Consider the following 23,195-nt stretch of genomic DNA (forward strand, 5'->3'; position numbering starts at 1 on the left):
CCCCTGGCTTTCCAGCCCTTGAGCCCACGTGATCGGCTATCGACTATCGATAGCCCGATAGGCCGGAGATCGACCGCGATAGTCGCGATCTCGATCCAGTCCGATGTTCTTAGCCCTCAATACTCTGATCGCATACCTATTTTTTAAGTCCATTTCGAAACAGTTAATCCAGGCATGCATTCGGTACCATATCTACCTCTATGGTATGTGTTGTTCCCCAACTCCCTTGAACTCGTATGCGTAAATCTCATCATCATCTGGGAACCCCATTCGGCAGTCCTCTGGGACCGCCTCCACAAAACAAAGACATGAAAACAACACCCAATGATGTTGTAGCCCATGAGCCCATTAAGAATTAACATTACAGTAACTCCTTTCACCTTCCCTCCCCCTTGCTCGGACTTTCGTTTTGCCTCCACTTTGTTCAGTCCATGTACCGAGCAAGCGATTCTTCTGCCCCAGAACATGCCCTGCTGCCGGCATAGACATGTCCTCGAACCACCGCAGTCGTCACGGTGGCTCTGGAGATCACCCGCAGGGCAGCTGGGGAGCTGCGGATGCGCGCATGTGAGGGCCTTGGGCGGTTGACATCATCATCATCATACGCCAGATCGGTGTTCCTATCAAATCCAATTAGTTTCCACATCAAACTCGTTCAATTCAGCTCTGATCTATACCTCAGTTCCTCGTCAATGATCTGAGATTGTCGCTCTTGGGTGGGCGATTGACCCATGGGCTGCGACGGCAGGGTGCCGAGCTCGTCATCACTGGAGAGACTTGAGGTGTCTAGAGGGCTCTGGTTCTGGAGTGCCAGATACCCCTCAAACTCTTCCAAGGTCCACTGGTTCTCTGTTGCAGGCACAACAAAATCTTGGACATCGGACTCAACACCTCTGTCGCTGCTCTCAGGCGCTAAGATGGCTCCATGTTCACCAGCCCGAGAATCACTGAGGCAAGATCCACTGTTGCGGTTGTCTACGCTGTCGCTTTTCACCTCACTCAACGTGGAATCTTCTGATCGGGCAACATCGCCAGCCAGTGTCGCATAGATGACTGACGCCCAGAAAATGCCACGCGCAACCCGTTTTCCCCCTTCTAGTGGTGCCAGTTGCTGGTATTTCTCTCTCAACATGTGCTCAAGACATTGGATCGCGGAATCAGTATAGCTCCGCACACGAATGAAGTAAATTCGCAATCGCACGTCCGCAGGGTTTGAGATCTTTTCCGCGGCAATGCGACGGTACACGCTTGTCAGCAGATACGAAACAAGCTTGTGGTGATATTTGATCCACTCTCGGCAGTGGATCATGAAGAAAGTCTGATAGTCATACAATCTTTCATCGAGACCCCGAAGATTGTAACAAAGCGAAACCAGACAATTCAAGTCTTGCCAGTGTTCTTCTGGTTCAGGAGGCAAGACCATTCCGTTTGACAGGCAGAATATTTTACGCAACAGATGCCAGTACATGCCAGTCAGTTGGAATTCATCCATTCCCGGCATCTGATCAGAAGAGAAGACGACGATCGATGGCCAGAGTGGGGGATGTGGCTCAAGTGAATAAACAATGTGCTGTAACCCTGCCATCAGGTTAAACAAATGAGAAGGGGCCACTGCCAGCACCGCTTGTTGCAATTCCTCCAACTTCCTCATAGGAGGCCAGACTGATTTTGCAATTCTGTCATCTGAAGACGTCACAGCAGTGGCGACTCCTTGGTTGACAGGGGTGAATGAAGGTGCCTCAGGGTTCAAAGCGGATATACAAGTATCCATGGCTGCAGTTGCAGCAGGAGTGGGAGGGGTGGTACTTTGTGGTAGGTTGCTTGCAAACGGAGTTGGAGATGTGTTGCCCGCATGTGCATCGACATTTCTGAGACCGGGTGGTTGAATGGCCAGGGACAGAGACCCTGCCATCGCTACCCGGTGCTCAAGCATCGCATTTTCAAAATCTTCCTGGTTTGCCAAAAGTGGTTCATCTGGGGGAGTCATGGGGACGATCCGACCGCCCGCATTCACTCGCTGGGTATTTGGCGAAGCATGATCTTTCAAAAAGCGAGCAAACCCACTTTCATTTGAGATAGAAGCTGATTTTGATGGAGTTTGAACATTCAATTCAGGCTCTCTGTCCAGAGAGATCTGGGGAGGTTGGGGCTCAGCTGATCGAAGAGCCAAGACTCTTTCAACTGTGCGGACACCCGACTGATTTTGAGGAATCTCGCTGAGAGTCTGCTTTCTCTCTTGGCTAGCGCGGATTAGATTGTCTGCAACGAGATTAGCACTGCTCACAGCTTGTTAAGATTCCATATATGAGATCAGAAGAAAAAAGAAGCCGGGGTGAATCTGAATGAAGCTGGCAGACTTGTCTTGGTCGTTACTTGTGAACGTATATGTGCAAGATGATACCCCCATGCCATGTGGACAATGAAAGAGTATATCTTTTTGCATCGAACTGCAGAACGAACGATTTCGAATGCACCAAAATCTCTGGCAAACAGGAATGACTTACAATTCTTGGCATTTAGACTCCAGTTGATTGGGGTGTCAGTCTCCCGGCGGAGAGACTCCAGTGCTTGGATGGTGTACTTCATTTTGATCATGATCGATCGAGTGACTAGTCGGTTGAAGAAAGGAAAAGAAAGGAAAGTTACCAGAAAGATTGAAATGTTTTGTTTCAAACGGGGAGCAGGATGAGGGTAAGAACGATGGGGGAAATGGGGAGCCGAAGAGGAAGGCGAGATGATGCCTTTCGAGGTTCAACTCGAAGGCGACGACGCTAAGCGAATTGGGAGGCGCAATGGGAGATTCCCAGTCGCTCCACACAGCAATGGCAAAAATGAATTGAAGAGATCTATCTGATCATGGAACAGCAATGGAGAAAGGAACGACTTGGTTCAATATTGATTTCTAGAAGATGTGAATTCGCCTTAATTCGCCAACAGCGAAAATTGATATCAGACACTCTCGCGGACCTTTACAGGTTGAAGGCCACTGTGGATGCGCCACTCGTCTTCGTTCTCATCTTCCAGCGCCGAAAAGGGACGTTGACTCGTCGACTGGACACCCTCAACCTCCTTCTTCTGCTGACCCATCTCCCAGCTTCCCAATCGCTCGTGCCCGTGCACAATGATCCCTCCAGCCACGTCGTTTTGATCTGTATTGGCAGTCTTCGAGCCACCCCAGATAGGGCTTCTGAATGTGACGTCCGTATCGCTAGCGAGCTTGTTGGTTCCCTTGAACCCTCCAAGGCTCGGTTTGTGGTCTTTGCGACGCTTCTGCACACCACACATGAAGAAGCCGATCACTGCAAGAAATCCAATCACCACGATCGTGACAACCGCGCCAATCACTCCTGCCACAGCGGGAGATAGATCTTTCTTCTTCTTTTCCGAGTCGGGATTAGTACTATCCAGCACCCCTGCGCAGAACACAGAATTGGCGTTGCAGCGAAGACACCATTCCTGCGTTGATTGTACCGCGAACGTCTCCATTTCAGACTGGAACTCGACATACGATACATACTCCCGACTTGGGCCGTATCCGAACATCGAAAATGATGAAAATGGGGTGGAATCCGTGCCATTGTGCAGGTAAAAACGCACATACAGGTCGTCGATGCCCGGATACGCAGGATACGTCTCATCCTCCTCGAAGCTGTAGAGCTCGAAGATCAGCGAGGCACCTCGCACTGGCCGGGAATAGAAATTGGACTGTGCTTCCGATGCCAAACCCACCAGGGAAGCCAAAGCTACGGCGGGCTCGTCGCCACCAAATAGCAAGGTCAACTTCTGCCCAGTGCCGAATCCGTTAATATTCATATTAAAAGCGTTGATGATACCGGACGCGAGCGTTTGCCCGGCAATAGGGTTGATTGAGTCAAGCGTTGATCGATCAGAAGAAGAATCACTCTGGCTGTTCGTGGCGTAGGTATATCGATCGGCCAGCCAGCGTGCTTCTCTCATGAAATCATCGGGCGTATACTCGATGAAGGTACTGTTGTGCAGAGCCTCATATTCCATGTAGTCGGAGATATCAACCGCATTCGTGTAAGTCACTGATGATCTATCGTAAACTCCAGACAACAACTCGCGCCAGAGCCACAGATAGAATCCTTCTGTCTCGGCCGTGATCTGTTCCACATCGCTGCTGTCCTGATATTCGGATCCAGCAACCTCATGCATTAAGCACTCCGCCTGACCATCCAAGATGATAGATTGTGGATCGCCCTCTCCGAGGGTAATAATGCGGGGATACTGATATCCACCAAGAGGGGAGATCACAGTCCCATTGGTCCCCAGATCCGACGCAGCCATACCAGACTGATTCACGGGTGGGTAGAGACCTTGCATGAACGCCTGTGCTGAAGCAATGACGAACTGGTCGGTTGTGGCGTATACCTCCACGTCATTCGAATCCAGCGCCGTCGCTGAAAGGTACTGGATTGCAGTGTCTGAATCATTGAGGCTATTGCCGGATGCCAAATAGCGGTCTCGGAAAGCCGCCCCAGCAGCTGCGAGCTGGTTCGCTCCATAGTCGGACAAGAACCTCGGGCGATTCTCCGCGAGAACGTTCGGGGTACTATCGCCATGTATAGTGTATGCTACAACCCCCCAGACCTTTTCAGTATACTCCTGCGCTGCCACGCGTGCAGACACCTGCAGTGAGAGTGTAATGAGGGCGAGGGATCGCTGGTTTGCCCGCATGATGGCGTGTCAAGGATTCGGTATTATTAGTAATTAAGATACGCTGTCAGAATTATGCTGGGACATGCTCTGTTATACAGCAAACCGAATAGTAGATGCATTAAAAAAAAAGAAAAGAGAAGAGAAGAAAGCCGCCCACACGCGGGGGCAGCCATTTCAAATAACAGGGCAATCTCTTTTCTCCCTCGAGCCATGGATGCTAGGGTAGGATGGATGGGCTAGACCCCTGGGGCATATATCTCAAATCACGGATATCAAGAAATTAACCCAAGGAAACCAGCCGCATTCGGAAACCAGTCATGCTAGACAAGGCCATGCGGTATCGTTCGGCGGGGACCAACTATGGATTAAGCTTAAGGCACGTCAGGGTTGGGGAGCTCGAGTGGATCTACATCGGGCGAGCTTTCATGATTGGACACTAGGATGCATCGACCCTATAACTTGCAATTTTTGCTAGGGGGGGGGGGTTTCTCTTTTCAACGACATTGCGCGTAAGAGACATGGAAGGAATAGCAAGGTCAATCTGTGACCTATATTTGGCTATTCACCGATATATATTGATTGATTTTGACCAAGACAGATTGAAGAAGAGATATTATGTACTCGGCATCTAATTTAAAGCTCAAAGTGCAATTTTTTAAATTGGCCATGGGTCAGAATTCTCGCAACAAGCCAGGTCTTCTGCAGATAGGAATGCTCCGAGGGTTACACGCATGGGGAGAGGACCCGTCCTCGAGCTGTCCTGGTCGATGACGCGCACAAGTGTTCCGCAACGGGGGGCTTGGTTATCAGGCATGAGCCGACAGGCTGGATCGATGCTAATAGTCTACACAGAGTCTGCTCTACTGGATATGACAAGTCGCAGAAGGGAAATTACTACGAGATAGATACTCCTTTAGAGGCAGCAAGAGAAGACGAGGGCCAGATATGAAAGAGACGCGCCACTATGAATTCCGGAGATCGCGGCGGGTCGTCGTTGCCTCAGGCCACCAGCGGGGATCATCTCCGCGCTGAAGGATGTCTGGCAAGGTGGCTCGAATCCATTAATCTTGATCTGATAATTAGTCCTATATGAGATGTGCTAAAGAAAGGGAATTCTTGAAATTAATTGGACTCGTCCAGTTTATAGTCTCATATCCACATCTACCTTTCTCTTCTTTTCTCCCACTCTGCCCCGTCCTCTCGTCCATTCCATACTGTATACTTTGGGCCCTAGGCGGTGATCAATACTGCCAATCATCACGCTCTATCCGCGGCAGAAAAAAATCCTTGCGGCTGGGGCTCAAACTCCTCCTCTGCAAAGCCCTACAAATGCGCCCTATCCCTAAGCCCTCATTTCTGCTCTTGGAAGTTGACAGCCCAACCCGATCGATTGCTGCGCCCCAGATGGTTGAAACACGAGGCTCACGCCCGTCTTTTGACGAGGCATCGGGTCTCCCCTCTTTCCCTACCGATGATGGCGACTTTGGTGAGTTTGCCCTGTCCGGTGTTTCCGTCGACGTTGCCGCCACCGACAGCGACCCGCGACAAGACCCCAACAATGGACCACTCAAGGTTCAAGGAGCTCGGATAATACCGTTGGTACATTTGACTGACCGTCTGTTTCTTTTTGGACCTTTTCGAAGATCACAATGCAGTGCGCTCATTCGATGACGAGGGCCACGGATCGCCTCCAGCCGCGAAAAAGCGCCGCCTGGATGCTGGCCCGGGCGAGGACATTATTCTTGGACAGCTGCCTGGTTCAGACCGCGAAGGCCCTGGCCATAAGATTGAAGAAGAACTCGCATCTGCTCTCGCAGAAGGAGCCGTAGACCCGCTATCGTCGACCGATCACACCCAAGGCGATCAAGGCACCGACACTGCGACTACCGCAGTTTCTCAGGATGGAACGTCGACTGGCAACCCGCCCGTGAACTCCTTGATTTCCGACATCATGGATCATACTGAGCGCCAGGAACAAACAGTCGCTATGGGTCCCCAGGAGCTCCCCTCACTGGGTGAATTTCCAGGTGTCAGGGGTTATGCTTTCTTGAAGGCCAACTCTCACCTCAAGATCCAGAGCTTACCCATCTTGGACAATTTGGTAAGTCTGCCATGTAGTATGGACGTTCTGCATGATCTGACCATCTCTTTCTAGTCAACGCAAATTCTCTCCTTCCTCTCCAAGAACAGCTATCAAGATCTCACCGCGATGGTGTCCGAACCTGACTCTGAGAACGGACAGGCCTATGCAACCATGCGCTCCCTGTTTGACCATACCAAGCGAGTTTACACAGTCAAGCACTCTTTCCTGCAGTCAACAGATCTTGAGATCACCGAGTCATCCCAGATGGACGTTATACGCAAGGCGAACTTGGCCTCTTTCGTGTCAAGTATCTTTGGGTCACAGGAGATTGGCTTCGCGGAACTGAATGAGCATTTCCTGGACGTTTTTGTTCCGGAAGGCGGCCGTCTCTTGAAAGTGCAAGGTGCATTGTACCTGGAGCTCAAGACGCAAGCATTCATTGCTGCGATGAACAACAAGTCTCGCACTCGTGTCCAGCTTCTGTATGAGTTGTTCCCGGATGACATGGAGCAGCGGCTGCTGGCGAGACGTCCAGGCACCCGTCAGCTGGCCCCAAGTGAAACTGATTTCGTCAATCGACTCACATCTCGTCGAGACATTCTCCTGAATGATATTAACAACGAGGAAGCATTGAAGGCGCTCCCTGACAAATACCACTGGGAAGACTTTCTGCGGGATCTGAGTTCCTACATTGCTAAGAATTTCGATGCCATCAACACTCAACAGGTTCGTTTCTTTTGATCCGACCTTTTTTCTCTCTCTCTCTCTTTTGCTAATGACATATAGGGAAAAAAGGTTGTCAAAGGACGTCAACCCTCAAGTTCAAACGGCGATGCACAAGAGTCCCCCAGCACCACCCACCAAGGCCAGTTTTCTGTCAATCAACAGGTCGAAGTCCCCGTTGACCGTAATATGCACGGTGATCTCGTGGCGCGTGCTGCGCGTGCTGCGCAGATTGCTTTGCAGGGCCACGGCCTCCGTCGTTCTCAGCAGCAATCACAACTGCAACACCAACACCAGCAGCAGCAGCCGCCACAGTCCCAAGTGAGCCAGTCACCCCAGCCCCCTGCGCAACCTCCTCAGCAACAGCCCCAGCATACTGGCCAGCCCGACAACTCATATCTACATGGCTATACCCCTGCACAGCAACCTGGACCGTCTATCCAACAGCAGCAGCCATATCATCACAGCCCAACCCCGCCCGGTGGTTATCAACACCAGGCTCAGGGAATGAACTTCCAACAGAGCCTTCCACCGACCAACTTCCAGCAATACAACCCTAATGCCGCCCAGGCTATGCAGGCGCGCGCCAATGGGATGTCATCCAATCATGGATACATGCCTGGGATTCCTCATTACTCCCAGTCACAACCGACTCAGGTGCTCTACGAACGTGCTCGCATGGCTGCCTCAGCGAAATCCTCCCCTACGAGCCGCAAGTCCGGTTTGCCTAGCCAACGCCGCCCTTGGACTACAGAGGAGGAAAATGCTCTGATGGCGGGTCTAGACCGAGTCAAAGGCCCCCATTGGAGCCAGATCCTCGCCATGTTTGGTCCCGGCGGCACCATCAGTGAAGCCTTGAAGGATCGCAATCAGGTACAGCTCAAAGACAAGGCACGCAATCTCAAACTATTCTTTCTGAAGAGCGGCATTGAAGTTCCTTACTATCTCAAATTCGTCACTGGTGAACTGAAGACTCGTGCCCCTGCCCAGGCCGCCAAGCGCGAGGCTCGTGAGCGACAGAAAAAACAGGGCGAAGAGGACAAGGCCCACGTGGAGGGTATCAAGGGCATGATGGCTTTAGCCGGAGCCCATGCATCGCCTGTCCCAGGTCATGAAATGTCTGCGTCGCCCAGTTTGCCGGATGCCAACAGTCAATCCGTATTTGATCAAACTGCCGAGCAGAATCTGATGCAGACCCTAAGCCAAGAAGTCCATGGGAGCCAGTACCCACAGCAACACCCTCCTCCTACTCCAGATCACCATCTCGATCCTCATATGCAGCTTGGTCAATAGGGTTGATCGCCACCTGCATTTCCGATGACAGTACATTTCTCTTGTCGCACAACGCCCCCCTTTTCATCGGTGGAGTTCGGTTTGCTGACATGATTTTTTTTTCTCACTTTTCTTTTCTTTTCTTTTTCTTTTTCTTTCACCCTTTGATATCTTTTTTGCGCCCATTCCAAGGAGTTGAAGGATTGTACTATGAAATTTGCTAAACTGATATAAGTTTTGATCTGCTAATAACGCGAAAATTCACCATGGGGAAGATCCTCTGTACAAGTACATAGCGGGCTCCGAATCAAAGAAATCGATCAAAATACAAACCTCGCATCTTCCCATGTAGGTTTTCTACCGCTTACATTGTGAATTTACGAGTCTCCATTCTGCCAGTCCCAAGATTTTAGCTGTCCTGTGCCGCGTAGAAGTGTACAGTACGGATTGGTGCTATTGTTCCGGGTCAAGTATGGGCGTAGTCAGCAAAAAGTACTCCACCGCCCGTGCGCCCGCCTCCGCCTGGCGTGTAACTGGCTCTCAAAAGCTACATTGAAACTCCAGCACGGGAACCCGACCAGCTCACCTCAGTCGCATTGATTGGTCTTGTCATACCTAGTCCCTGCAGCCCATTCTCCCACCAACGAGACCAAGGAGGGCGCCACACCTTCATGACTTGCCCACCATGACCGACTCCCAACCTCCCTCCCAACCCCAACCTGCGAACGGGTCACAAGAGCAGTCGACTGTTCCTGAATCTGCATCATCCACCCCCCTCAAAACCGAGCCGGCTGATTCAGCCATCAAGACTGAACCCGATCTCGACGCCTCTATCGAGCAGGACATCGACATGACCGCTGAGCAGACTGCGGCCAGCGCGGGAGCTGAAGACGGCGCTGCGCCAGAGGTTGATCCCATGGCTGCGGTGCCGCCGCCGAGTAAGAAGGAGACTAGCTTACGCGAGTTTTTGGGCAAGATAGATGATTATGCGCCGATTGTGAGTTCCTTGACCTTTACTCGTGCATCGGTTTCGGACAGGCTTGGTGGCCAATAATCTTGCTGGCGGATGTACCGCGGGCAGGGAGGCATTGATCCTGATGAATGGAGCACAGAGCAGTGGGTGAACCAATGGTATCCAGTAGCTAACAAATTTCTTTTTTTACCCAGATCCCTGATGCTGTGACAGCCCACTATCTCACCCTTGCCGGCCTCCCGCCTCCAGGGACCGGGCCGAACCAAACACCACCTCACCTGGCCCGTCTACTGGCTCTCGCGACACAGAAATTTGTCTCCGATATTGCTGCCGACTCATATCAATTTGCCCGTATTCGTGCATCCAACAGTTCTTCCGCCAACAACCCAATGGGCAGTTTGACTGCGGCATCAGGTCTTGGCGGTCCGGCCGGTGCAGGCGCAGCCCCCGGTGCAATCGCCGGTGGTGATGGTGGTAAAGGCAACAAGGGCAATACACACCTCGGTATCCAGCGCCCTGGCTTTGGTGGTGGTGGCTCTGGTGGTTCTGGGCAAGGCCGTACTGTGCTCACGATGGAGGATCTCGGTATGGCCGTTTCGGAATACGGCGTTACTGTAAAGCGGGGAGAGTTCTACAGGTAATGTATGGAGATGGGGAACAGCGAAACTTATGCCGCTTTGAGGGGATGGTGTTCGCCCCCTTTTACATTTTTTTTTTTTATTTTTCGATCTGCGATGGGAGGTTTCTGGCGCTGGGCGTACACTATCGGGTTGAAAGGACATAGCTTATTTTATGCCCAGTTTGGTCTCCGGGCATTTTTATGGGGATTTAGAAGATGGAGTTCTTATTTTTGTCTCGTTTCCTTTATCGAGGCCGAAATGGATAGTCGAGTTAGGATCTTTGTCGAAAAGCTGTAAACCAGTTATGTTATGAATGATATTGAATAATTTCCACGGTTAACTCCATCCCACAATAGCTAATGTCACACAAGGGAACATTGATATATCTGTACATGGGCCCGTAGGCCAAATCAAAGGGCGGGGAAAATGCTGTTTCGGATGCAGTGCTTGGCTCCTGCGACTTCGCCCTTGATCCGCACGCTCTATAAGGGCACCTGCATGCCTGGTCTGCAAGAGCGCATTAAAATCGAGATCATACCGTTAAGACGGTAGAAAACGGGCGGTTGCGGGAGAATTCGACGATCCAAGGCGAGAGCTTTTCCAAGATGGAAGAGGCAAAGGCCTCCATCCAGATAAAAAGAAAGTCATGCGATTCGATTATTTGTTCTTGGACTGCTTGTATGTGAAACGCTTCCGGGTCCTGTGGATTAATTGCCTCGTTAGCACAACGCGTCGTGAAACGAGAACTGTTCGGAAGGCCTCGAAGGCCAGGCCGCCGCGGGAGACACATACGCAACATATTCACCGAGCTTGCGGCCGACCATCTCCTCGGTAATTGTGACTTCTTGGTAGGTCTTGCCATTGTGAACAGCGAAGCGCAGGCCCACGAAGTTGGGTAGGATGGTTGCGCTGCGCTTCTGGGTGCGGATCGGAGGAGTGTTGGGAGGCGGAGGGAAGGTGCGCGGGAGAGGAAGGCTATGGAATGACACATGTCAGTTGTGGTAGGAAGGCCAGGTATACTGGTGATGTCCAGATGCAGAGCGAGACCGAGTGGCTATTGATCGCGGTGGGTTTCACGTACGGGACAATGTTCGGACCTGGTTGGGCTTGTTAGCAATTGATCCCTTTTCAATTGATGAAGCAATAGGCCTGAGATACTGTAGATAACATACCTTTCCAGACCGAGCGGCCCAGCAGGGCGCGCGTGGGAAACATGGTGGAGTGCAACTTTCCAAAGCTTCCGTTCGTCGGAGTTGAAAATGGTGTCGGAGGTTCAAAGAAGACTCGGCGGCTTATGTCATCATTTGTATACTGCCCAATTTGGAACCGCTTGGGACTTGGAACTATTGCACTTAATTATGATCATTCAACCTTTTGTTTCCTGCGACTCTTTGGTAAATTTTCATAGCCAAACTTAGTTGAACTATTTGCTTTTGGGTCACACTTCTATGAAAGCAACCCTCCCTTCGGCGATGCGAACTGTGTCAATTAGCCTGGATCGTGTTCAACGCAAACATGCCAGCTAAAGCAACAGAATCGGATCCACAAATCTTTAGTAATATATTTGATCCTCCTCTAGGTGTGAGAATTGTAATTACAGTAAATCATGGGCGCCCTCTCCTGGGATTTTTATTCTAACCCTGAAAATGACATCTTCCGCATCTATCCAGGATTGCCGGTGCTTGAAAATCTCATCGACTTCTCCTATCGCTTGAGACACACCTATTACCACGCGGTGTAGGTCCACGTAATTTCGCAATAGGTCTGTCAGACATTCAAAAATCTTAATTCCGATGTGGAAACATCATCTATAGAGACGCTAAGCCAACTGCAAGAGATCATATTCTTTGATGGTGGAAATTGCGGGCCCCGGATCTTCAGTCCGGAAACTTTGTTTCGCGATTGTTTCCCATTTTGCTCTGGAACGAACTTCTGCAGAAATTGGGAGTCTGCCCACCCAGACAAAATAAAAGGCTTCAGTAGTGTATGAGCATCAGATGGAAAAAACCAGGTATATGAAAGGCATGGCTCCAGAGCGAGAATACTGCGTATTGTCTGGAAAGGAGGGTGCATGTGGGCTCGCCAGATAAAATGTTACGCGGCAAGACATAGAATGGATGCCTACTTTTGGGCTCTGGCTTGTTCCTATTCGGAATATCGTAATTGTGGGCCAGTCAGTGTTACAGGTCTGAAAGACTCGGAATGCTCTGGGTTTTATCGGGAAATAGGCGAAAGCTTGCACCAGTAAGCATGCGCGAGCCAGATCGCCAGAAGTATGAAAAACGCACGTAACAGAAATAGCTTCAGTCATACTGTGAGAATTGATGTAGGAGTTCATGACTGAGAAATGCGCTAATAGGCTAACTGATGAATGGAATATGTGTCCTGGCAAAGCCCCTCACAGAAGGGCTCACGGCTTCCACGGTTGCCAGCAACCGGACGGGATGGCCATGATGAGGCCCACATAGATGCTCGATATTTCACTCTGCTAATTGCTCGAAGACCTGGATCAAGCTGCGGATCCCTTTCAACATGTTCTCATCGGATCCTTCTCCGGGGGTCCATTTGGCGTGAGCGAAATCAATGATCCGTAGGTCATGAACTTTCGGTGTCTCCTCTTCATCATCGTCATCGCCCAGGTCTGGGATCTGGGTTGCCGAGGGCGCCAGGCTGATATTGATAGCTTTTTGAGGCATGCCGTCCCCGAGATGCACATCAACTAGTTCCAGAGCTTCTTCAGAAATTTCAAAGTCCACTTCTTCGTCATCTTCGTCCTCTCCTGCCTCCTCACTTCCTATTTGGGGATGCTTTTTCTCTTCTACCAGGGCGTGCTCCATCGCCTCCGGATCTCCTTCGTAGACCACCAGAACACTTGATGAGTACATGCGACTCTCTTCAGACTCGAGCACCTGCTGTACATTCCGTAGCTCTTCTGCGAGTCGCCCCGCAATCATTTTGGAGCGATCAATTATGCCCGTTTTAGCACCCGCGAGAAAGGCTTCAAACCCCTGCCTGACGTTATTCTCGGTGAAAGAACGGCCGTACCATTTGTCGTAGCGTCGATACCCATCTTTCTCAATGACTTCACCTTTGGCGCCCTCCTTGCCTTCGTATTTAGTAGCATAAGGGTCTGTCAAGGCGCCTTCGTCGGCTTCACCATTCTTCCCCGTCCAGACTTTCATGCCCGCAATGCGAAAGCCTAGACTCGAACTTGTCGTTTCCTTGGACACTGCGTCTAGTTTATTGCGCTTCGCGGGTGGAGCATCGTCGGCCCAGAGCCGCGCTCCAAGCTTCACATCCAGCACGTTCGGTCGTCGAAAGCCACAGGCGACGTTCTCTAGAACAACCGACAATCCCGTATCCAATTTCTTGCCTTCAGAAGGCACCCACGTCTGCTCTATCACAGCTGCAGCCGTTGCAGCCGTCTGATCCAAGGACGCAGCGGCCGCGTTGGAGACCGAATCGGCCGCCGCCAGCGCCTTCGTTGGCGCATTTTCCAGGGCTGGGAGAAACACCGCGCCGGATTGCTGTGCGGCAGCAATCGCCATTGGTTGTTTTTTCTCGGCGGACGAAAGCGAGCCTATGAAGAGGGGCATGAACTCCTGGAAACCCGGGTGCAGCGCGCTGGATTCGTAGAACTCGACCTCTTGGCGGGTACAGGGTTTTGCGATCAGGGAGCCGGAGAGGGTGCATCGGACACCATCGCTAGAGCGACACGAAAGAAGGTCAGCCTTGTCCCGAGGACGATCTTGCCTGCTGAGGTTTTGTGTTCCCTGAATTTACCCCACGCGACCACCTGCAGGCTAGGGCCGGCGTGGCGGTGCGTGAGCAGCAGAAAGGCTGAAAAGCGGGCAGGGATGCCGACTTACTGTCCTGCAGCGACATGGTCGAAGGGGACCAGGTCATCACTGCCTAGTTGGGGCGTTTTTCGACTGTCCGGTCTCGAGGAGGGCATTGTTGATGGAGGAATGGGGCGATCGCGGGGGACGTTGCTCATCTCATTCCGGATGACTCAACCACGCGAGACAGCACTCAATCACGGAACGGGCTGGACGTTGCGTTCTGTAGCTGGGGAGGGTGGACAAAAAATATCGATATGAGACACTGAGAAAAAAGGGGGACGGTCAAAGAGACTCCGGGAAAATAGGACATGACATTTTGTTCGGCGGTGTTGGGGACTTGGAAGCTGACGCAGGGGCCAAGAGTCAGTGGCTGGTCAGAAGAAGAAATTATGTAGTTAATCCGCACTTTACTTCAACCCATGCTTCTTTGATACATGTCAAAGAGACTCGAGACAGCTTATTTTTTAAGGTCGCTTTCGTATCATTTCTTTTCTCATAAGTCACTCTTGATCTGCGATTGATGAGCAATAGGAAAGCATACATTGGCGGTGGGACTTGATCATGTTGCATGTGCAAGTACTGGAGCCGTCTGCATTGTACTAGCAATACTTGTACCGTATACTTTCAATGTAGTGAGCTCATCGACCATGGACTGATCGGTATGAGGCAGTCATCAATTATATGCCGGCTATAGAGAGGCGATTCAATCTGAAATTGACGTTTGAATTATCGAACAGCCCCGTTCAGGTCGAATTCACGACCGATTTTCTACCAGCATTATGAGATGATCCTGCATTCTGAGAAATTCTACATGCCATCAGTAAGCCAAAAAAGTAAAAATAAAGGAAACTTGTGGCCTAGAAGGCTTCTAGTGTTTCTTCTAGTGGAATGGCTGGCCCATCATCTACATAAGGAAATAGGACTTGAGAACTCGGTCAAACACATCTTGGCATTGATTTTTATAGAGGTTCAATGGGATCAATGAAGATCGCCTTGAGTTGGAACAATTTGTCAAACATTCGAAGGTGCCAGGAGATATTGTGCTGAGTTCATAGTTTAGCTGGCTCGGCACTATTCTTCGGATCCTTCATTCATCACGAACCCTGCTTGGAAGAGTTCACCTTAAAAATAGAATATCGGAGCTTATGATGCTTCTTTTGTTTTGTTTTGTTTTGTTTTATTTCTTCTGCTACACTGCGATACATTGGTTGTTTGCCTACACCAGGTCTCCTCTGGTTCATCCAACATCGACCATTCATCACAACACTAACGACCCCAGCAACCGCAACGGAAATAAGAAGGAAGCAGTGCTGTCTCGTGATTCACCAAACCGACTCATACTATCTCACAACCACATCTCTTCTCTTCTCTTTTCTTCTCTCCGATCATACAAACTTTTCTTCATTATTGCTCTTCACCTTCACGTCTGTCTCTACTATTCCCATACTCTCGTCTGAGTACAATCACCAATACAGCCCTCAGTATGGAGCCTAATTATTCGACTTTGCCCACTACAATCTCGGGAGATCTCCCTATCCGAACTCTCAAACCCCTTTCAGGGCATGAACTGCCACAGGAAGCCCTTGAAGCCAAGAATCCCCCCAAGAAGGTTGAATTTGAAGAGCCTGAACCTCATGCAAAGCCAAAGGTTGGGGCGATTATCCACAGCAAATTTGAAGATGAGCTGGGCAAAAAAGCGGGCCAGCTCCTCGCGGGGCGAAAGGTCAAGCACCGGCGGCCAAAGAGTCAGCGTGGAATAGTATGTCAAGAAATCCTTAGTTACCCTTTCAGTACACTAACTCCATCTGGGAGGAAAAGGGGAAGCCAACCGGTTTTGAAGAGTACAGTGCCGATGGACCTTTGACACCAAAGGAATGGGAAGAGGACCGCGAAATTTACAGCCCGTATGTTACCACATTTGTTGGAGATAGAGATACGAGATTGCTAAGTATCAGCCCCCAGGCAGCTGTCTTTTGCCCAGTTAGTATATTCATTCCTCCTCAAACGATAGCTGAGTCGCTAACCATTTTTGAAATAGACGCATTGAAGAAGCTCTTGCTCGCTATCAGTGGAAGCGCCGTATCGAGCCTGACAGAAGAAATATTCTCTTCAAGTACCTACAGTACGGTGGGATCGTGGCGAGTCAAAATTATGGAGCCGGTGTGCCCCCCAAGGAGCTAAAGCAAATGCCGGTCGAGGAGGCCAGACAGGCTCGCAGCCAGACAACCATTCCGCTAGACCGGTCAAAGTTGCAAGTGAGCTTCAATGAAGTCGTTCGGGGATTTCTGTATGTATATAGCCCCAACATCTCGCTATTTGAATTAAGTTAACTAGTAGAAGGAGCACCTTTTTCATACCGTACTTTCATCCAGACACAGAAGATGCCATTAAAATTGGAACCATCACTATCCGCAACTTTTATACCTACATTCTCTTCCATGAAGTGTGTCCGGAATACACAGATGATCTTCTGAAGGCAAGAAAAACTTGCGACCTGGCCACTACAGAGCTATGGAAGAACGTTCGGCTGGTGCGTGAAGGCCCGGGCGGATTCAACAAGTGCTGTTCAGTCCTTTTTGGAGGTTACTACTCTGGATCAATTGGGCTATCTTACAAGAACCCTGAATGTAGAGAGCAGGAAGATGCAACCCCAGCACTGACTTTTGATATTGCCCGAAAGGTGGTCAAGTTTGCCATTGCCGGGGCCGGATCAAATGAGCAGGCTTTTCGCTTCCAGGAACTAGCGAACGATAACAAAGTCTCTGCCCTGAAAATTGAGGATATCGATGGCTTCGAGATCACTGCTGTGGTAGAACCGGACAGCGCTACCTGTTCATTTTACGAATCGTACGCCTCAGATCTTACTACAGTGGGCAAGATTCGAGCGAAATCGTTCATTGACCCTGCCAAACCAGCTATCGACATGTGCGCGGAGGAGCGTCAGGCGTGGAACACGGGCAAGGCGCCGCAATATGGATTTGAGTTCATTATTGAGCAAAATCTGCTGCCATACTTTTACCCTGGCTTGAAGATTCTTTCTTCGGTTTGGGAGCTTAACTGTGGTATTTATTACTTTGATCAGATCTACTCAACTTACCCGGCATTCCACACTGTTCTCGCCAATGAGATGATGCTCGGCTGGAAGACCCCCAGAGAAGTCGAGGTGGAGACAAATCATCAAGGTCCTGTTCTGCCTGGGGTCCATGAGGCGGTCAGGGGGGCTCTAAAGGCTACCGGTCAAAAGAAAGAGGCGGAGAAAGTCGGGAAGGAAGGCATCGAACATTGAGTTGCGATTGGCCGTTTTAGGAAATTATTCAATACAAACTTACGTTCTGCAAGGAGGGGGGCTAGTCATAGGCTAATCTCAAAATTGTGTTCAAGAAAGACAATATCATAACATTTATCTTGCCGTCATTAGAATCCAACATATGTACTTGATTTTCATTGTCCATGCACTCAAGGCTTCACAAGAGGCTTTCCCATGGTCTTGCGGCCCTCCAGATCCTGTGAAACCCATTTGTCAGTATATGGCAGCGGATGAAAGGGTAAAACCACCCACCTGATGAACCTGGGCGATATCCTCCATGGGATAAACCTTATGGATCTTGACCTTGAGCTGCCCCGATTTGAGCAGCGTGAAGAGCTCATTGGTGTAGTAGAGGAACTCCTCGCGGGTTTCGATGTAGCCGAACAGAGTAGGGCGAGCAATCTTGACACACTTGGGAGAGATTTTACTGTGCGATTGAGATTCCCAAAGATCAGTCTTGTTCTTTAGGCCACTTAGGGGAGGAGTTCAAAACATACGTAAGGGGAATTGGAGGCACAGGACCACTGGCATTACCAAACCAGACAATGGTACCCTTGCGCTTCACAGCTTCCAAGCTGCCCTCCCAAGTATCCTTGCCGACCGAGTCGTAGACAACGTCCACACCGCGGCCACCGGTAGCCTCCTTGACCTTCTCCACCCAGTCTTTGCCCTCTTCGCTGCGGTAATCAATGACCACATCTGCGCCGAGGCTCTTAACGAGCGCACACTTCTCCTCGCCGCCAGCAGTGCCGATGACATTGGCACCAATCAACTTGAGGATCTGCGTCATGAGGAAGCCCGCACCACCGGCAGCTGCATGCAGAAGCACCCAATCACCCTTTTGCACGGCGTAAGTCTCTTTCACTAATGTAAGGACAGTCAGGCCACTCAAGAAGGAGGCCATGAGATCCTCATCGCTGACTCCATCTGGGATTTTCACGGTCTTGGCCGCTGGTGCCGCGGTGTACTCGGCATATCCACTCATGCCCATCCAAGCAACTCGGTCTCCAACCTGGAAGCCGGACGTATTGGGGCCAATGGCAACGATTGTGCCCGCACCCTCGCGGCCAAGGATTTCGGGCTTGGCCGAGGGATACAGCCCAGTCCGGAAGTATGTATCGATGAAGTTCACGCCGGAGATGTTATTCTTCACCAGCAATTCGCCTTCCTTTGGAGTCGGCACTGGGTGGGCGGTCCTGAACTCGAGTACCTCGGGACCGCCGGTCTTCTCGACCACGATGGCCTTCATGGTGGTGGGGATGGACATTTTGCGGACGAAAGTGAACGGACGAGTCGTCGGAAACACTGGAACTGAAGTCGCTGGAGATAGAATCTGGTTCTGGAGAGCTCCGAGTCGAAGACTACTTCGGCGTAGAGCGAAGTAAGACGACATGGATGTGAGGTGGGGGAAGAAGTCAGATAAGTTAACTCCGAGGCCGCATCAGCAGCTCCATTTGTCATCGCATCCCCGCATTCGCCGACGACGGCACGCCGACCACTTTCTTCTTGCTTCTCTTCGGCGCTCGGATAGTTCCTGGCCCTCCCATTCGTTGCATTCATGACCTGTCGCGCTACATGCTTTTACGGTTTTATGCTTTCCCGGCGCTTGCTCTCCACCCTCCCATCTGTTCCATGCGGAAGCCAAGCCGAAGGCTCTGGCGTGGAGCTCGACGTGTGGGGACTCTGACGCCATTCCGTCGGATAAAGAGCCGTCGGACCGGTCCCGCTGGCACAGGCGCTTACCCCGATCTTCATGGCCGATTATTATGATTCTTACGGCGCCTGACGAGACTTAGTCGACTACTTTATAGCAATGCCACGCGTTGGAATCCAACAGTTGCCTTCTACAGCGACACTCACTCGCCAGTCGTCCCAGCCGCCGCCGCCTCTCCTCGCAGACGGAGAAGGGGGGGGGGACCTTCGTCATGTTGTGAGCTTGAGCGCCTGAATGGGCAAAGAATAACAGTAACAGCCGGCGTCCTCTGCAACCAAAAATAATGGCGCGGTCCTGGCCCTGGTGAGCCCCATGAGAGGCCTGCGCCGCCCTCAGCCTGTGGCGACCCTCCTCGGTTGGTTTCTTAACAGACTCCCCGACCGTGTGCTTGCACGGCTGTTGGCCCAAAATGCTTAGAAAGGCGCTGTCTTTGCATGCCCACTGCGTGCTGCATGCACTACTTGCCACTGGAGGATCGCTGGAGTGGCCCCACGCATCCGCATGCGCTGAGGTACTTTTTGACAGACTGCAGAGATCCACTCGACGCCCCCGATCGACTCTCTTGTCTGTTCCTCGTAAGCAGCAGAGTCGACTCCCTCGGACAGCATGCGACTCCGGAAGACAGGTATTTTAACACCGCGGTCTGTTGTGCTCACCTCACCATTCATGAGCAAACTACAAAAACAGAAACCGCTGAAACACCGGGGACTTACAGAGCCCCGGGCCCCGTTCTCGCTTTGTAGGCCCAATAGTCAATAATATCCGCTATAGTCCTGTCCGTTATTGTTTCGGCGAGGCGCTGCCCCTCCCCTTCTTTACAGGAGTCCATTGTTGCCTTTGATCCCACCCCTGTTTCAATGACGCTGGCTCTCGTGATTGCCTTTATTCAGGCTGATGCTATTTTGAGAGATTTGTTCCCTCGCCCAATCGCCGCTGCGGCCCTATAAGACCTTGTCAGGCCTAGGGTGATGCCCGATTGACCAACAGTTATATACCTGGCCCTGTCCCCGGCTACGCACGCCCTCCCCGTCGACGTACAGCTTTGTTAACTCGATTGGAGAGAAAAGATTTTCGCCGGGGCACTCCTACAACAGTTTTCGCGCGATCCCCTTCCTGCCCAACACCTGTGTATTTAAGATATGAACCCTTCTGGTCGATGCGCCTCCCCCCAAGAAGTGCTCACCGGCGGCTAGCATACTCAGTGACTGAATCTATTTCTTGATCGTGTATGACCACAACTTCATCCGTGCAAACATGCCATCTTCTCGAAGCGTGTATTTCCGACACCCTCCGGCGCCTTGCGTGGAAGAGGAGACCGCATCTCTCGCTCGAGAATTTCATGGCATGATCAACCTTGGTCAGAAGCCAGGAATCGAAGGCACCCGCGCCAGAGGGACTGTGGACCAATATCCCGTCATCATGAATCTGGATAGCCCGTCTGCAACCTCCCCACCCAGCGTCCACCATATGCCTGGCATGGAAAACGCTTCTTCAGACGAAAGCAATGGTCCAGCAACACCTCCACCTAGTGTTAATAAGCCTGGCGTCTCCAAGTTTCAACCCAACGCCGACCCTCCTGCTTCTGCCCCTCCACCCTCGTCGACCTCGAGCCGGCCTCGAGGCCGGCCATACCCACCAGCATATCCGCCTGCTAGACGCGAAGAGAGTTCTCGAAGCCGTTCTCGTCGACAGTCATCTGTTCACGAAGACCAGTCGCAAGGTCGACCGCCGTCACCTGAAGCTTATCACCACTCTCATTCCATTTCTTGTGGGCACGACTCTGTGGGTATGGACCGTTCTCGCTCTGGCGATCCTACATATACTCAGTCATATTCATCACCACCATCTATTCCTCGGTCACAAAGCGCAAGATATAATATGACAAGCCGGCCGATTTCTAACGGACTGCGGAAAGACTCCCACTCAGGATATCTGTCTGACTCGAATGGAACGCGTCAAAGGTCAGCATCTCACTACACCCCTTCCGAATCAGCACCGGGCCAACCAGCCAGCGAGAAGTCGGACCCCTTGCCCGCGAAAAAGTCACTTGCGGACAGGATTGAGGACAAGCTACTCGAACGCCGGGCGCGTCGCGAGTCTACAGACGTGTCTGATACGGTTCCAGATGTAGAAAAAACACGCACAAGATCCAGACGTGCAAACTCCGTCAACCCAACATTCTCGTCATCGGCTCCGGCGCCAGATTCGTATCTATCTGTTCATGGCCCTCCTCGTGCACCGAGTCGTGATCCTCCTGAAGCATCTCAACCGATGTCAAAGTCCCGCAGCTACTCGACGAGCATTTCATCTGCTGATACCTATAGCAACTCGAGCAGATCCTCGAGGCCCCCGGTATCCGTCAAATTCCAGGATGATGAACTACATAAGCATGGCTCTTTCCAAGCCCTCCCCAGCCGACAGACTAGCACAACCAAGCGACCTTCAGACGCGCCAGGGCCTTATTTAATGCCCTGTCCCCGTTCAACTCCTGTGGAGGGATACAACGACTGGTATACTCTAGAGGGGCTTACACACCTAGACATCTGTCCAGCCTGCAAGAAGCAAATCGCAAGCTCCCGCTTCGGTGACCTCCTCATGCCTAGCCCATCCAAGCCCCCCAACGAAAGGATCAGCTGCGACTTTGGCAATCCCTGGACCCGACTGGCCTGGACGCAGATGATGAAGAAGAAACACGTCAGTCTCGAGATGCTCTACCAGATGACTCGTCCGCCCCCTGGCACCCTTCCCTGCCCTAGCAAAGCTGTCGTGGAACAGACCTGGTACCGCATCGTCGACCCAGACACCGACACCTACGTCCCTCGTTTCCACGCTTGCGAGAGTTGTGCGCGGAGCGTCCGCGTCCTGATGCCAGCCCACCGCGAAACCTTCGTTCCATGTCCGGACATCAAGAAGCGCATATGTGCTTTCGCCACGCAGTCACCACGATTCATCCAGTTCATCGACCTCCTCGACGGCGCTGCCTCCCGCGCAGATGTAGACCCCTCACGCCGCCTCGACCTACGTGAGTTCATTTCGTACGCCCGGCGTAAGGCTGTCTTGCGGGACTGCCTCCGTGACCGATGTATCGCTGCCGCCTGGCACTACATCCCGAACTTGCCGGAGCTGAGTGTTTGCGAGGACTGCTATGATGAAGTGATCTGGCCGCTAGCGAAGGCAAACCACTCGATTGCACGCTCATTCTCGACCTCGATGCGGCCACTGCCCGGTGACAAGCCGCACCGCTGCCGCGAGGTAAGTTGCCAGCTCTACTCGTCGCGCATGCGAGCGCGATTCCGGGATGCGGTGGTGAAGGACGACTTCGCAGGGCTGCGGGATACGGCGCTTCGGCGATTTGAGGCTGAACAGCGGTTCCGGGATCGGAGAGAGGAGCTGCTGGTTGCGGAGGAGAAGGGGTACAATTGTGATGTCGAGTTGAAGAAGGCAGTGGAGGAGTGGAAACGGTGGGAGTGACGACTCTGACAACGGCAAAGTCAACTTTCGCTCTTTTCCTTTTCTTTTGTAGAATGATGTCCTTTATTTTGTACTAGACTGCTCTATATCCGGGTGTTTGGGTTGTGTTTTCCCTGCATAGCATGGCTTGGGATAGCATATATATATATAGCGTGATGAGAAGCGTCTTGAATTATGAATATGACCTATAACTTATCAATATCCTTTAGTCCTGCGTAGTCTTCAGTTATGTCCTAAGTCATAGTCTATTCCTGTCGTTGCTGTAACGTGCGTAGAATGTACTTCTAGTCCGGACATCATAATCAGAAGGAGGACTTTTTTTTAATTATGGTTTAAATAAAACCCTATATACACCATTCGTATGCAAGCCAGGATCGGACATATTCCCCGAAACGAGAAAATAATGCAGAGAGAACAAGAAAAGAAACGATCCTTCTTCCCCAAAACGCCATATCCATAGGAATAATAGATGCAAGATTGAAGAGACACAGATTGCCCGGTTGATATCAC

At 51.4% G+C, this 23,195-nt stretch overlaps 9 protein-coding genes across 9 annotated transcripts; 4 read left to right on the plus strand and 5 right to left on the minus strand.

Moving 5' to 3' along the window:
- Positions 1–655: 655 nt before the first annotated feature.
- N7462_004719 (uncharacterized protein) lies at positions 656–2,595 on the minus strand (the record flags this gene model as incomplete). Its single annotated transcript, XM_057076445.1, has 2 exons — positions 656–2,259; positions 2,505–2,595. The coding sequence occupies 2 exons, from the start codon at positions 2,593–2,595 to the stop codon at positions 656–658; spliced, it is 1,695 nt and encodes a 564-aa protein (XP_056935950.1).
- A 354-nt stretch (positions 2,596–2,949) lies between these two features.
- N7462_004720 (uncharacterized protein) lies at positions 2,950–4,698 on the minus strand (the record flags this gene model as incomplete). The annotated part of the gene is made up of 1 exon (XM_057076446.1): positions 2,950–4,698. One exon carries the CDS (start codon positions 4,696–4,698, stop codon positions 2,950–2,952), a length of 1,749 nt encoding a protein of 582 aa, XP_056935951.1.
- Positions 4,699–6,009: 1,311 nt separating this feature from the next.
- N7462_004721 (uncharacterized protein) lies at positions 6,010–8,779 on the plus strand (the record flags this gene model as incomplete). The annotated part of the gene is made up of 4 exons (XM_057076447.1): positions 6,010–6,295; positions 6,336–6,781; positions 6,836–7,489; positions 7,550–8,779. The coding sequence occupies 4 exons, from the start codon at positions 6,010–6,012 to the stop codon at positions 8,777–8,779; spliced, it is 2,616 nt and encodes an 871-aa protein (XP_056935952.1).
- Positions 8,780–9,443: 664 nt separating this feature from the next.
- On the plus strand, positions 9,444–10,372 carry N7462_004722 (putative TFIID and and SAGA complex TAF10 subunit; the record flags this gene model as incomplete). The annotated part of the gene is made up of 2 exons (XM_057076448.1): positions 9,444–9,755; positions 9,926–10,372. The coding sequence occupies 2 exons, from the start codon at positions 9,444–9,446 to the stop codon at positions 10,370–10,372; spliced, it is 759 nt and encodes a 252-aa protein (XP_056935953.1).
- Positions 10,373–11,008: 636 nt separating this feature from the next.
- Positions 11,009–11,566, minus strand: N7462_004723 (mitochondrial 37S ribosomal protein uS19m; the record flags this gene model as incomplete). Its single annotated transcript, XM_057076449.1, has 4 exons — positions 11,009–11,051; positions 11,144–11,326; positions 11,433–11,448; positions 11,524–11,566. 4 exons carry the CDS (start codon positions 11,564–11,566, stop codon positions 11,009–11,011), a joined length of 285 nt encoding a protein of 94 aa, XP_056935954.1.
- A 1,265-nt stretch (positions 11,567–12,831) lies between these two features.
- N7462_004724 (inositol polyphosphate multikinase) lies at positions 12,832–14,306 on the minus strand (the record flags this gene model as incomplete). Its single annotated transcript, XM_057076450.1, has 2 exons — positions 12,832–14,056; positions 14,221–14,306. 2 exons carry the CDS (start codon positions 14,304–14,306, stop codon positions 12,832–12,834), a joined length of 1,311 nt encoding a protein of 436 aa, XP_056935955.1.
- A 1,370-nt stretch (positions 14,307–15,676) lies between these two features.
- On the plus strand, positions 15,677–17,479 carry N7462_004725 (uncharacterized protein; the record flags this gene model as incomplete). The annotated part of the gene is made up of 4 exons (XM_057076451.1): positions 15,677–15,952; positions 16,012–16,097; positions 16,232–16,480; positions 16,537–17,479. 4 exons carry the CDS (start codon positions 15,677–15,679, stop codon positions 17,477–17,479), a joined length of 1,554 nt encoding a protein of 517 aa, XP_056935956.1.
- A 170-nt stretch (positions 17,480–17,649) lies between these two features.
- On the minus strand, positions 17,650–18,893 carry N7462_004726 (quinone oxidoreductase family protein; the record flags this gene model as incomplete). The annotated part of the gene is made up of 3 exons (XM_057076452.1): positions 17,650–17,697; positions 17,753–17,927; positions 17,998–18,893. The coding sequence occupies 3 exons, from the start codon at positions 18,891–18,893 to the stop codon at positions 17,650–17,652; spliced, it is 1,119 nt and encodes a 372-aa protein (XP_056935957.1).
- A 1,575-nt stretch (positions 18,894–20,468) lies between these two features.
- N7462_004727 (uncharacterized protein) lies at positions 20,469–22,685 on the plus strand (the record flags this gene model as incomplete). Its single annotated transcript, XM_057076453.1, has 1 exon — positions 20,469–22,685. The coding sequence occupies one exon, from the start codon at positions 20,469–20,471 to the stop codon at positions 22,683–22,685; it is 2,217 nt and encodes a 738-aa protein (XP_056935958.1).
- Positions 22,686–23,195: the final 510 nt, after the last annotated feature.

The sequence above is a fragment of the Penicillium macrosclerotiorum genome, assembly GCF_028827735.1.
Source record: "Penicillium macrosclerotiorum strain IBT 26536 chromosome Unknown utg000003l_segment0_segment0, whole genome shotgun sequence".
NCBI lineage: Eukaryota > Fungi > Ascomycota > Eurotiomycetes > Eurotiales > Aspergillaceae > Penicillium > Penicillium macrosclerotiorum.